The 12,795-nt window shown below is 37.3% G+C and overlaps 7 protein-coding genes across 7 annotated transcripts; 2 read left to right on the forward strand and 5 right to left on the reverse strand.

Moving 5' to 3' along the window:
• Window positions 1–34: 34 nt before the first annotated feature.
• C9374_002902 (uncharacterized protein) lies at window positions 35–1,222 on the reverse strand (the record flags this gene model as incomplete). Its single annotated transcript, XM_044692371.1, has 1 exon — window positions 35–1,222. One exon carries the CDS (start codon window positions 1,220–1,222, stop codon window positions 35–37), a length of 1,188 nt encoding a protein of 395 aa, XP_044549746.1.
• A 1,179-nt stretch (window positions 1,223–2,401) lies between these two features.
• On the reverse strand, window positions 2,402–3,157 carry C9374_002903 (uncharacterized protein; the record flags this gene model as incomplete). The annotated part of the gene is made up of 1 exon (XM_044692372.1): window positions 2,402–3,157. The coding sequence occupies one exon, from the start codon at window positions 3,155–3,157 to the stop codon at window positions 2,402–2,404; it is 756 nt and encodes a 251-aa protein (XP_044549747.1).
• Window positions 3,158–3,744: 587 nt separating this feature from the next.
• Window positions 3,745–5,136, reverse strand: C9374_002904 (uncharacterized protein; the record flags this gene model as incomplete). The annotated part of the gene is made up of 1 exon (XM_044692373.1): window positions 3,745–5,136. One exon carries the CDS (start codon window positions 5,134–5,136, stop codon window positions 3,745–3,747), a length of 1,392 nt encoding a protein of 463 aa, XP_044549748.1.
• Window positions 5,137–5,263: 127 nt separating this feature from the next.
• On the reverse strand, window positions 5,264–7,084 carry C9374_002905 (uncharacterized protein; the record flags this gene model as incomplete). The annotated part of the gene is made up of 1 exon (XM_044692374.1): window positions 5,264–7,084. The coding sequence occupies one exon, from the start codon at window positions 7,082–7,084 to the stop codon at window positions 5,264–5,266; it is 1,821 nt and encodes a 606-aa protein (XP_044549749.1).
• Window positions 7,085–7,498: 414 nt separating this feature from the next.
• On the reverse strand, window positions 7,499–8,494 carry C9374_002906 (uncharacterized protein; the record flags this gene model as incomplete). Its single annotated transcript, XM_044692375.1, has 1 exon — window positions 7,499–8,494. The coding sequence occupies one exon, from the start codon at window positions 8,492–8,494 to the stop codon at window positions 7,499–7,501; it is 996 nt and encodes a 331-aa protein (XP_044549750.1).
• Window positions 8,495–8,839: 345 nt separating this feature from the next.
• On the forward strand, window positions 8,840–10,144 carry C9374_002907 (uncharacterized protein; the record flags this gene model as incomplete). Its single annotated transcript, XM_044692376.1, has 1 exon — window positions 8,840–10,144. One exon carries the CDS (start codon window positions 8,840–8,842, stop codon window positions 10,142–10,144), a length of 1,305 nt encoding a protein of 434 aa, XP_044549751.1.
• Window positions 10,145–10,329: 185 nt separating this feature from the next.
• C9374_002908 (uncharacterized protein) lies at window positions 10,330–11,097 on the forward strand (the record flags this gene model as incomplete). Its single annotated transcript, XM_044692377.1, has 1 exon — window positions 10,330–11,097. One exon carries the CDS (start codon window positions 10,330–10,332, stop codon window positions 11,095–11,097), a length of 768 nt encoding a protein of 255 aa, XP_044549752.1.
• Window positions 11,098–12,795: the final 1,698 nt, after the last annotated feature.

Below are 12,795 nucleotides of genomic sequence, written 5' to 3' on the forward strand. Positions count from 1 at the left end.
TTCATTCATTTGACCTTTCTAATAATTTGGTTTATTATTTCCTGTCCAACGAAGGCTTGGCGAACAAGGATGCTTGCTTCAATTTTTTGAGCTTCTGCAAAATCAAACTAATGTCAGTTTCAGTCAAACTATTACCAATCAAATACAATGACGTCAAGTTTGTAAAACTGATACTTGAACAAATGTACATGGCTCCTTCATGTCCAATACTACAATAGCTTAGCCCGAGCTCTGTTAAATTCTTCATGTTGTTGCTCGATGCTAATGCACCAATACCTTTAGGACCAATTGAATTCCTACATAAGTTTAACACTTGTAATTGTGTCAGATTTGGGCTTGTTGCAATACATATAGCTCCTTGCGCACCAATGTCATTGTTGATCAAGTAGAGTTTCACTAAATGTTGTAAATGTACACTATTGGCAAGATGATGAGCACCTTCATCGCCGATTGCATTTCCACTCAAATCCAACTTGGTTAAATGCTTAAAACTTTCTGAGATTAATTTGGCACTTAAAGGACCCATTCTATTTTCATTTAAAATCAGAGATCTCAAATTGGAAAAGACACCAGCAATGATTTCGATCGTACATGGTTCCATATTCGTTACATCTAACTCTGTGACATTTTTCAATCGAATTGAACCCATTCCATCCAAAACTTCATAATTACCATCCATTAGTAATGTTGTAATATTTTCCATATATTTGGAAAGAATAAATGGTTTAAAAAACGATTGAGGCCATTTGTGTGTACAAAGAATATTTGTGTATCGACTTTGAAAGATGGAGTCGAGAAACTTCTTGGATCCATCTTTCAACTTTTCAACCGAATACATGCGATACCTGTTTTCATATTGAATGGAAATTTGAGTTGGACTATTGGGTGAAAATTCCATTTCATTACCAATCGATGGCGAATGTTGTCTTTTGCTCAATATATATTCACGTTCTTTCTTCTCGCTCTTTGAATGTATCAAAGCTTGATCAAACACTGTGGGATCATTGGTGTCTATCAATGGAGAGTTGAGTTTGTGCTTTTTCCAAGGATATTGATATCGAAAAATTAAACTAATATCCTCCATAAGTACAGTCTTGGTTCGATCTGAAAATACAAGTGTCGTGACGTCATGAAGTGAATAAAGTAGCATGAGCATGATGGATTTCAACTCGTTCAAAATGTTGGTCCAATCTTTTCGTTGACAAGCATCAATTTTCAACATGCTACGACAGAGAGAGAGGAGTCGACTCACACATTCGGAAAATACAACCATTGTCTCATTCATCTCAATTCCTCTCTCATCCAGAGAGAGGACATACCTTTTAGCACCTTACACCTTACACTTTAGTGCCGTTTGCAATGGCACGTAGTCCCAAAAAGGAGATACAAATAGCACTTAACACTGGAGTGCCAAATGCAAACAGCACCTGACACTTGAGTGCCGAGTGTCATCAGCACCTGTATATTTTTTAATTTATTTAAATATTATTTTGAAATTACAAACCTCCGTCTTCACGGTTGTGAGCAACGGGCCTCAAAATTCTCTTCACTACACAATCATCATCGAGTATCACGAACGCAATTTTTGGACAATTCGTCTGACAACGACAATACCAAATGATCATCTACGAAATTTAGTTTATGGAGGGAAGAATAGACTCACGCTCATTTTCTAAGGTGAAGCGTTGTGAGGCAGTGGTTCAAATAATGTTCCACCGTTCAGCACCTGTTTTCTGAGTTGATGTTGCGCCATACAACACGGCGTTGAAAGAGATTGAGATGAAGTTGTCGAACAGGATGTCAGAGCTTGCTGAATGAACTTGAGAGACGATTTATGTTGAGGAAAAACACTTGCAGTACAGGAAAACATTTTCATTTGGTTCAACAGGGGAGTGAAACTTGCCAGCTTTTCTTCATAGTGACATGTACTTTTGTTCAATTGTTACAAAAACGGTGAGAAGAACAAGAGAATGGTGCTCAACACTGTTGTTGGCTGATGTAATCGAATTTGAGTGATTTGGGAATGACGGTAACAGCAAAAGTCAAGCTGAAGCAATCAGAAGGGTACAATTAAGGGAACTGGAATCACTTTTTGTTTCGTAGTCATACTTCTTAACGGCTGAGTCTATCATCATGAAAGAACATATCATTTTTGCTCTAATCCTTTCATACGAAGTCAGCAAATAGGAATAGATGATGGATTATCAGCTTTTTTTTTGTTTGATGATTTTATTGACAATAGAATGTTAGTTCACAAATACTCATTTCAACATCATTCGCACACTCAGTGTCATACATAGACTTACTAGGTCAATACAATCATTCATTTGCAAGTGTCAATGCAAACACTGACATAAGTGTAGGTGCCAATCATCCAGAGAGGATGAAGTTCATTGTAATGTCAAAATGTCACATGTCTGTTGTCAATTCCAAATTGTCCATCATTCGAATAATGCAATTGATGAAGTAAACAAAGCAATTCCAAACACATGACACCAAAACTCCAAATATCTGAACGTGTGGAACGTCGTGTCCCCGTCTCTGGAGGAAAATAATGAAGTGTTCCACTTCTCGAACGATTACTACACGAATAATTGTCATCCGATTCATCCAAATCTGCAAGATAGACACAAAAATTGGAGAATGATGAAAAATTCAGTGCATGTCCATCATCGACCAGAAAATTCTCAGGTTTGACATCATTATGACGTTTCTGAGCAATTTCATTCCAACATTGCAATCCATTGGCACATTGATGCATCATATCCAACACCAAACAAAGAGAATGAATATTCCATTGGATCATGTCATGATTCTCTCGAAGAAGAGAATGAAAGGAATCTTTGAGACGTTGTGTGGCAAAGGTTCTCAAATTACAAGTCATGTAAGGCATTATGATTTCTGTGACTCCCGCTTCCTGATTGGTACAAAGATCGACAATTTCGATTAGATACATTTGGAGTGGAGAGGAACGTGTTCGTAAGACTTGATACGTTTGATAGACCTCGCTCATGGGATCGTCCAAGACTTGTTTCATGAATAATTTCCGTTGTGGAGTCGTGCTGCTACCAATACTGTTACTATTATAATTATTACTGTAACTATTACAACCATTACTGTAAATATTATTATTATTACTCATTACAATGACTACCATTCGTTCGTTGGGTCAACGAGGAAACATCAGAAATTGGTTCAACATGCCAAAATCTGGATGAAGAACCATGACACTCAATTCCATGAATGGAAGGTTGTCCTCCATGATACCAATACTTGTTATTGAGTGATCGATATAATGGAGAAACCCGATGATGCTCATGAGCAGCACAGGCATGAGCCGAACATAAATTACGACGACAACAACAGCAATGAAAGCTTGCTGGAGTTAGGTATGTATTGCACTCGGAACAACGTTCTTGATTAATGATGGTTGGACTGGTCAAGGAAGGATCAATGATGGTGAGAGAGAGTCCACCACAACAATGTGGATCATGAAATCCGAAGGAATATGCGCAATGATTCGGATGATGATTGGAATTGCAATAATCTAAACCACATCCGCAGCAATGAAAGCGAGCGAGATGGGGACAATTGGGAACATGACATGATCGTATGAACATTTTTTGAATCGCGTGGGTGTTCTTGGTGTGAGAGAAAATTTTGTAATTTTATGCGAAACCATCTGCGTGAAACATGTCAGAAATCAAATCATTCAAAATCGAATTCGAATAACTACAATAAAAACTAGAAACAGTAACCTAATGCTCGTGCTACGTTTGAACACGCGTCAAGAATCTCCTGTTCTGAACCCGCGCTTCCAATTTCAGCAAAAAATAAGGCATCGTTACTCGACAAACAACCAGGTCGTGCTTCTTCAACGGTCATGGACCCTTTTCCAAATTTCTTGACACAATACGCACCATTACTCTGTCCCGTGAGGAAGAATTTATACAAAACACCAAACGATGCCTGCGACTTATTAAGAGCTAACATTGCACCGTCAGTAAAAGAATGTTCCAATGAATATGTTTTAACCTTGGAAGAGTTCCGTAGAGTAATAGATAAACCGTTCTTAGGTAATGTACAATTGAAACTACTATGATTGTTGAAGTGAGAAAATCCTACTGTCGTTGATGAGTTGTAAATTTCCTTAAGGCGCGTTTGAGAAGAAATAATTATTGAATTTTCAATTCTAGCTAAATATTCAAGATTTGTTTGAAATTGTTCTACTAATAGCGCACAATGAGAAAAAAGTACATTCTGGCTCTCAAATACATTTTTGTTCCATTTTCTGATAAACACACCGCTGAAAGTATTTCCTTCTCCTGAAAATGTACAATTTTCAAATTGCATTTGCTCCTTGGATAATTTGACTGTTTCACTACCTAAAAGTTTACAATTCTCAAATGTGCATCCATTAAACATCCAAGGTCCAACAAGTTCACATTCAATAAACACACAATTCCTTGTCACAAATTGACTCGAGTCAGAAACAAATTTCTTTCCTCTGAATGTATAAGATTCGAGTGTCTTCATTCCTTTACAAAAAGCATGAACAGTTCTATCATTCATTCTATCTTCAAGTTCTTCCAATTTTTGAATTTTCTTGTCGAGCATGTCCAATTTTTCTTGTATCTTTGAAACAAATTCCTTATTACCAACAAATGGACATGTTTGAACATGGGTGTTCAGTTGCTCTCGTTTTCCTTTCCAATCACACCAGTGATTCTCATCGCTACAACTAACAATGGCCATTGGACACAATTCTTTTTCGTGCTGGTGTTGTTGAAGGGGGCTGATTTTCGCTCCACAACCCAAATGACACGGAATTGGACATGTTTCCATGTGTACATCCAATTCGTGTCGGGGCATCATGGAATGACATCTGACACACGGAACCATCACCTGCTGCAAGCTTTCAACGACAAATTTTGGAGGTTTGCAAAGACTCTCGACCGAGAACGGGCAATGACAGAAGGAACATGTTTGATCATACGGAGCACATTTTAAACAAAATAACAACTGACAGGAAGTGTGCATGACGGGATCTTGCAGTAATTCCGAACAGAGGGAACATTTGAGAAAAGAGGGAATTTCAAATGCTTGCTCTTGAGAAATCGAATTTGACAACCGCATTTTTTTTAAAATTGTCAACGTATTTTAAAGATATTCTTGAGAGGGGATGAAATATAAATTGTTACTGAACCATTTACGCTTCTCAAAGTTTAAATATTCTTCACTGTTATTAATTCACACATTATTGTTAAACTTCAAATTGATTTGCCCAATCAATCACATTCTCCACTAGGGAAATAATATCCTTCTCGTCTTGAGATAATTCTTCGTCTTGTACGTAGTCGTGAATTAAATTAAGAGTGCTTGGCAAATTCTGTGTGTTTGATGATTGAATGATGTAGAGCATTAATCCATAGAGTGTCGTATCTGAGAGTGTGTCAAAATTGGAGACTTGATTCACGAGTTCAATAATTTTGGCATACATGGCAACGAGAGAGTCAATGGCTGAGTATGGCGTTTTTCCTACATTGATGTTGTCGAGAATTTCAATGGCTGGCTCAAAACTATCGGCTGCTTCAATGATGGCCATATCTTCAACTCCCAAATCTTGTAATGTCACAATTCCAATAGCATTCAGCTTTTCTTCGGTGGTCTTGTTTTGCTGTTGCGTTTCGTATACTTCCACCAGTGTACGATATACTCTCTTGACAATACCTTCAGTGAGAGCTTTGGTGACATAGTGTCTCAATTCTGCCACTTGCAAAGAGGCCCATAATGGAGTGAGTTCAACAACGATGGCATTGGCCAGATCGGAAATTTGCTTATTGGCATCATGGACGCTCAACCATACTGTATCTTCTTTCACTTGGAATTCCTCATTGAATTTTTGAACAAAATAAATTAACATGGTGTTAATTGGATGCTGTGAAATGAGGTCTGTAATGCTCAACATGTGAGTTCGAACACTTTCCCATTGATCTGCAGGCGATTCCATAGCCAATAATTCTCGATCGAATAATTCGTCACGAGTCTTGAATGTTCTTTCCTTGTGATAATTGGCGATAAATTTGGTTCGAACACTTTTCGACCATGCATTATCACCATCAAGAGTCACGTCAGCACCATCACCATCCACTGATGCTTGAAGATTTAGACTTTTTCGTTTTTCTTTCGCTGAAAGCTCTGGATCGAGACCGAACGATGTCACTTCGCTTAGCGATGGTTTGTATGCATTGTCCAAAGGTGATGGGACTCGAGTATTAAATGTGGCACCAGGAGGTGCTTGAAATTCAATGGTAGGTGACGACAATTCAACACTCTTTCGGTTGGAGAAGAAGGATGAATGTGTGGAGGAGGTAACAATCATGGACTTGGATAGAGGATTGTTGGAATTGTTTGAAATTGGTGTCAAAGTTGGTGAAGATGGCTGTGTCATGAATGACGAAGATAATGCAGCAGTGCTTGATTGGAATGACATGTTATTGAACGAATTGGATGATGCTGCTGAGAGGGAAGTAGGTGTAGCATTGAACAAAGTAGTGTTGGTGTTGTTGGATACAGAAGAAGGTTGATTCAATGGATAGGCAAAAGAAGCCGATGATCTCAAAGAATTGTTTCCAGAGTTTGGAGGTGTCGTCGTGGATGATGATCCCGATGAAGAGATAATACCAGTTCCAACATAAAACGAAGAAGTAGTGGACATCATGGAAGGAGTATTGGCTGTGAAGGATGATGGGTATGATCCTCCATTCGTTGATGACGATCCACCTCCTCCAACATTGGAATTATCATGATGATAATTTCCAGAGTTTGGAATTTCCTTTTCAATAATATCTGTAACTCGTTCAAAACACATTTTCGTAATTTTCACTGCTTGAACCACTTGTTTGTAACTCTGTGCATTAGTCTTCAATTCTTCATAGAGTGTTTCTTCTTTCAATAATTGTCCGAGGGCTTGAAAACATGCTGCGTATTGTTTGAGAGCTTCTGCAAAGTTCCGTTGCTCATCTCTCTTGATGGCTTCACTGCTTTTAATTTTGATGGAATGAATATTGAATGCTTGGACCATGATGATGGTGGTGGTTTGTAAATTTAATCACGTGTATAGGGTGTATGTGCGTTGGGTGGATTGGATTTAAATATTCGGAATAAGGGGTTTAGAAGATGATGATGATGCAAATATTGATCAAATTTGTATCAATCAATGAATTCAATTATGAATAATTATTCGCTGAGTACTCGTAAATGGTTTTTTCTTTTGATCACAGTAACACGCTATGATCTGTTGTTGGTTCCGAGAGCGTATGATGATGATGTTGAAATAACTTCAACTTTTAAGTCAACTATTCGCAAGAGATGTGGAATGAATTTTTTTTGATTTTCGAATTGAATTTGAAACTGAAAAAGAATTGTTGTTAGTTTTGACAGTTCAAACAAACTTCTATTTACTAGATTCATAGCAACATGATTCATAGACCATCATCTACTTGAATGACGCCAATTTCAATAACAAAAAATCAATCACACCTGGACACAAACATTGCACAGCAGCAAGCAAGGGCCAAATGAAACTCTTTCCGTTGGAATCAATGTAGACATGTTTGCCACGATTCGAGGAGAATAAATTGGTGAACATGACGCAAGCCACTTCCTCTGCATCTTGTCCAAATTTATCCATAATTTTACCAAAGGCTTTCTGACAATTCTCAATTTCGTGTGAAAACTTAGAGGATGAATCAATATTCCCCTTAAATGCCATTCCAGTTTTGGTAAATCCAGGATACACACAACAGACGTCAATTCCAGTGGAATGCAATTCTCTTCGAATGCCATCATTCCAACTAATCAACGCTGCCTTTGTCACTCCATATGGGGTTCCCAAATAGGGAGGAATTAATACACCTGCTGGAGAAGCTACATTCATTATAACAGATTGACCATCGTCATATCCATTCAGACGAGAGAGGAGATGAGGGAAAACGGCCTTTGTCATTTTCAAATGTCCAACAACATTGGTGGCTAACATTTTCTCAAACACATCTTCTTGTTGTTCAATGAGAGAAGTGTACAAGCCATCTCTGGGGTACGAGATTCCTGCACAATTAACGAGCGCATCAATTCGACGGACAGATTGTTCAGAATCAATGAAGAGTCGTTTTTGAATGTCTTGAACTGTGGTAGTTGACAGATCGAATGTAAAATATCGATAGGTTTCATCATCCTTGCTGCTTAATAGACCCTTGTCCATGTACTCTTGTTGACGTTGAGCGAGGAGATGTTCGTTGCAATCCACAGCAATCACTCGACACTGATGAGATAACAACTTCCTAACTAACGCTTCTCCAATTCCACTTGCAGCACCTGAAACAACAATACATTTTCCTTTTGGAGCGATATCATGTCGATAGCGATAAAAAGCTGAGAGAGCAAAAGCAGCCAATAGTAGGACCAGTAGGGAGATGGAAAGAAGGAAGAGCATCTATGATGAAAGATAAATTGTAGGGGTGAATGGTTCGTTTGTTTTTTTTTGTGTTTTTTGGATGAACCGAAGAGATGAGTGTCTCGTGAAATTGGAATTCTGAATCATCGATCAAACCAAAAATTTTGCGTCTCAAGTTTTCTTGCGTTCTTGAAAAATATTAATAGAAAGAGGTTCAAAAACGTGAATTCCCAAGTACTCAATATCAAGCGATTGGAACATGATTTCTTTGAATTTGATTAAGTTACAGTTTTGAAACTGTCGAAATTGAGGTTTTTGATAGTCTGAGGTAATATAACAGTGGAAGTTCGTTGTTCCATTTAAACAAACTTCAGTTCAAAAAAAATGGAAGGAAGTGGAATTTCTTGTTTTCATTCACCCCTGTATGTGAGAACAAACCACGTTACTTTTGATCAACGGATGTTATTGATTGGAAGAGAAAATGGTTGGATCAATCGGGTCGTATTTTCATATAAAGCTTTGGAAGCATCGGCGATGAATGATGATGAACGTGTAGTGAATAGTATTGCCGGCAATGATGGTGCTGATTCAAACATTTTTCTATTAATTGAAAATTATAGAATTCACGATCGTGATCGGGTCAATTCTATTCAATATGTGCCTGATTTGGACATGGTTATTTCTTGTTCGGATGATCGAGTTTTCTTTTGGAAATTTTGTGAAAATTCAAAACAATTATCGAACACGGATGCATCTCCAATAACTTTATTCAAATATTATGCGAGTTTCAAGAGAAAAAGTCGTTTTTTTGGAATTTCAGTCTTTTTGCCCAATATTGCAGTTGTGTTTTGCGAAGATGGAACTTATTCTACATTTTCATTGAACAAAGAAACTTCAACAGAATCAGAGTGTGTAACCATTTTGACAAGTGACCAAAGTAGTTTTGAAACAAAGCAACCACATCACAAATCAATACCCACTTTCTTTGCAAAGAAAAGTAATATTGGTTCCAAAAAACTGTTACACATAGCCGGTCATGACACCAATCAATCGCTTTGGACTTTATGGGATGATGGCTCTATCGTATTACTGGCATTGCAAAAAAACAAGTTCCAACCTTGGTTGGGAAGGTTAAGAGTAAGGAGTTTCATTGAAAAATTTAAAGGGAAACATATTACTGGAATTGACATTTCACCAATCCGTCTGTTAACGATTGTCATGCGCGACAACATTATTATATGGGATGCTATGAGTGATTGTATATTCTTTTCTGTTTCGCTCCAAAACATGTTAGAAAATTCCCAATATCTAACGTCCAACAAAACATGGGTCACAACACATCCAGTGAGATATGAAGTATGGTTAGCTAACAATGGCGATATTTCTAGAATTTTATTGGAATCTAAAGAATTACAATATGTGAAAACGATTCACGGATTTTCATTTTCGGCATCTAATTGGCTGTCGTGTGATGCGAGTGATGCTATTCCAATACTTGTCCTAGGAACCTCTGACGGTTCTTTATTGTTGATAGACGGTCGTGAGAATGCACAACGATTGGTTGTCAAGCAAATAGAACCCAAAAGTCACAGCGTACTTTGTGAAAATTTATTTAGCTTGTTGTGTCGTCGAGAGGTATATTTAGATTTAACTTTTAGCTTTGACAACGAGAGATCAGTCCTGATTTAATATCAGTAAGACCATAATCAGTCATTTTGTCAATAATTAACCATTTCATTGAGCTGCTGTCTGTTTCTTCATTCATGTGTTTTGAATTGGAAACAAATTTAATGTCCTTACGGAGCGCATAATGAACTTTGAAATGGTGTCAATAAGTTTCATAAAAAAAGCTTCCGCTCCAAATTCTCACAACCATGTCATTGACCACAGCTCATCTACACACACATGAAACTCTGAAAATTGAATTTCTGACGAATCCCTTCTCATTCATTCGATCTCTACTGAGTCCTCTCTACATTCATCTGTTCAAATTGTTTCTTCCATCAGAATTGGTTTCCACGAACAAGAATCACCTATCGATTCATTCCGATCAATTGTGTGAAATTATTTTACAACGAACACTCTCGTTCGTTCATTATTTTCATGCCTCTCTTCTGAATCGATGGTTACACGCTGCTACAATTGTACCGTTTTTTTGTGGTATTTTTCTTACGATGGGATATCTTGTGAAAGTAATTTTGGGATTGGAATGGACATTTCCTTTTGTGGTCGTGTGGAGTGTATTATTTGTGATCTTTGCAATGGGAATTGATCGATATGTATCCATGATTTTGGTTGGTTATTGTGTTGCCATTTGTTATATCTGCCAAGTATTGTTGACTTATTTAGACAAGTCAAATGCCACTACAATTTTCAATAGTGGACAATTTCACGTCTTGTTGTGGGGTCTGTCTTTATTACTTGTTGCATTTTTAAGTCAAGTAGTATTAGGCCATGTCTGGATCGATTCAAAAATCCCAGCCTTCTTAATTCAAGAAGCATTATTAATTACACCCATTTACATGATTCTGTCATGTGTCTTGATGGAAAATCCATTTATTCGATATTTACCAACATTGAAACAAGAAATTGAAAGCAAGGCAACGAATGAGAATTTCCAAAAGTTCGCAAGAATTCAATAATACACATTTAAATGTTTCTTTTTTGGTCAGTAAGGACTGACAAGAACTTACGAAAGTTTATATTGTAAACAACGAAGCAACGAAGTCAACCAGGATTACAATGAAAGTTTTTGAGTATTGTCATTATTATTTGACTTCGAACGCTAAAAAATGAAACTCGTTTGTTTCACGGGTGGCCAACTCAAGCGTATTTTTTCGTGAACACAACAAGCTGCAAGAGATAATTTCGCTGGGGATTTTTAATAAAACTACGATCATTGTACGATTTTATGATGATTTCAACCCCTCAAAACTTGCCAATGCAACATTTTGTTGCTGACACGTGAGGGAAACACAACTTAATTATTGGTGCGTCAATAAGTTGAATTGGCATTACAAGAGCCGTGGTGGTAACGTCGTAAAACTTTGTCACGTCCAGGGTGGTATAGTATTGAAGGGGCCCTTTCCCCTCTTCGTCATTATCAACACCATCTCTCTCAAACCACAACTCTTACATTGAGAAATGTGTTGTGAAATTGTTGCTAAAATGTTTTCGAACTTCTCTTATTGTCTCGAATCTTGGTCATTTTTACTGAAGGAGTTGGCCACCCGTGGTTTGTTTTCGATAAAAATATTTTCATTCGTTTAAATTCGTTTGAACTCGTTCAAAGTCGTTTATGGCCTTATATCACTCCGTTTTAATAGTACCTTGATGGAAGGAATACCGAATTTATTGTTGTCCACCACTATTTGCTAGACGTGAAAGAGTTTTTCAAACGATTTCATGAGACAACGTCTTGTTTTCTGTTACCAAATTCAACCCAAGACTTCGTTGAACAGACTTTGAGCATGCTTTTGTGGTGTTGTATACAATATCCTTTCCAATTGGTTTTGTTGATTTCTTTTTTAATTTTTGTGATCAGACGGATTCGACCGCTGAATTCCATGTTTGTTGTTGAAACGAACGAGTTGAAACGAGTTAAAACGATTTCAACAGTAACTCTCATGTCAAAGATTTCAGCATCCTTAGTACCACCACCCCACCCTTACCAATTTAAAAGAACGAAAATATCTGGATTCTTGACCTGGTTGAGTTACAGTATAATTTTAAGATGACTCTGAGTTCGTGTTTTCTGGACGTGGTTATGTCAGAAGTTGGCTTTGAGTGCAGTTGTAACACTGACTAAGGGGATTGTTACTAAGGTGTTGAGAGTTTCGAGGATACTTGCACCTACGAAGAGTTCTATTCTTTGCTTCTCTTGATTTTCGGGGCCGGTTGTGGCTAGTATATGCAAAGTGAGTTTGTCTAAATGGCAGCAATAGATTAGTTTATTCAATTCGTTGAAAGAAACTTGCAGCTAAGATATTGTTGGAGAAATAAACTCAAGTTTCTTTCAACGAGCTGTTGTTTGGGACGATTTGTACAAAATTTCAGTCTCTTCCAAGTTTTTGGAATGTAACAACTCCTAACTTAAACGTTGTCTTCACAAACTAATAGTAAAAACTAATAGTAAACCTGCAACGAAAAATAGCAATTTCCCAAAAAGGCTAACCAATTGTAGCTAGTGCCACTGCAAGAAATTCATTTGGAAATGCCATTCCAGGTATTCTACAACTAGCTGATAGTCATTTGATGATTCAGGTTTTATTGGGCAAAAATAATTTAATAAATCTACAATCACAATAAAACAACATCCACATTCCAGAGAACACCACCTG

The sequence above is a fragment of the Naegleria lovaniensis genome (assembly GCF_003324165.1).
Source record: "Naegleria lovaniensis strain ATCC 30569 chromosome Unknown tig018, whole genome shotgun sequence".
Lineage (NCBI taxonomy): Eukaryota > Heterolobosea > Eutetramitea > Acrasida > Naegleriidae > Naegleria > Naegleria lovaniensis.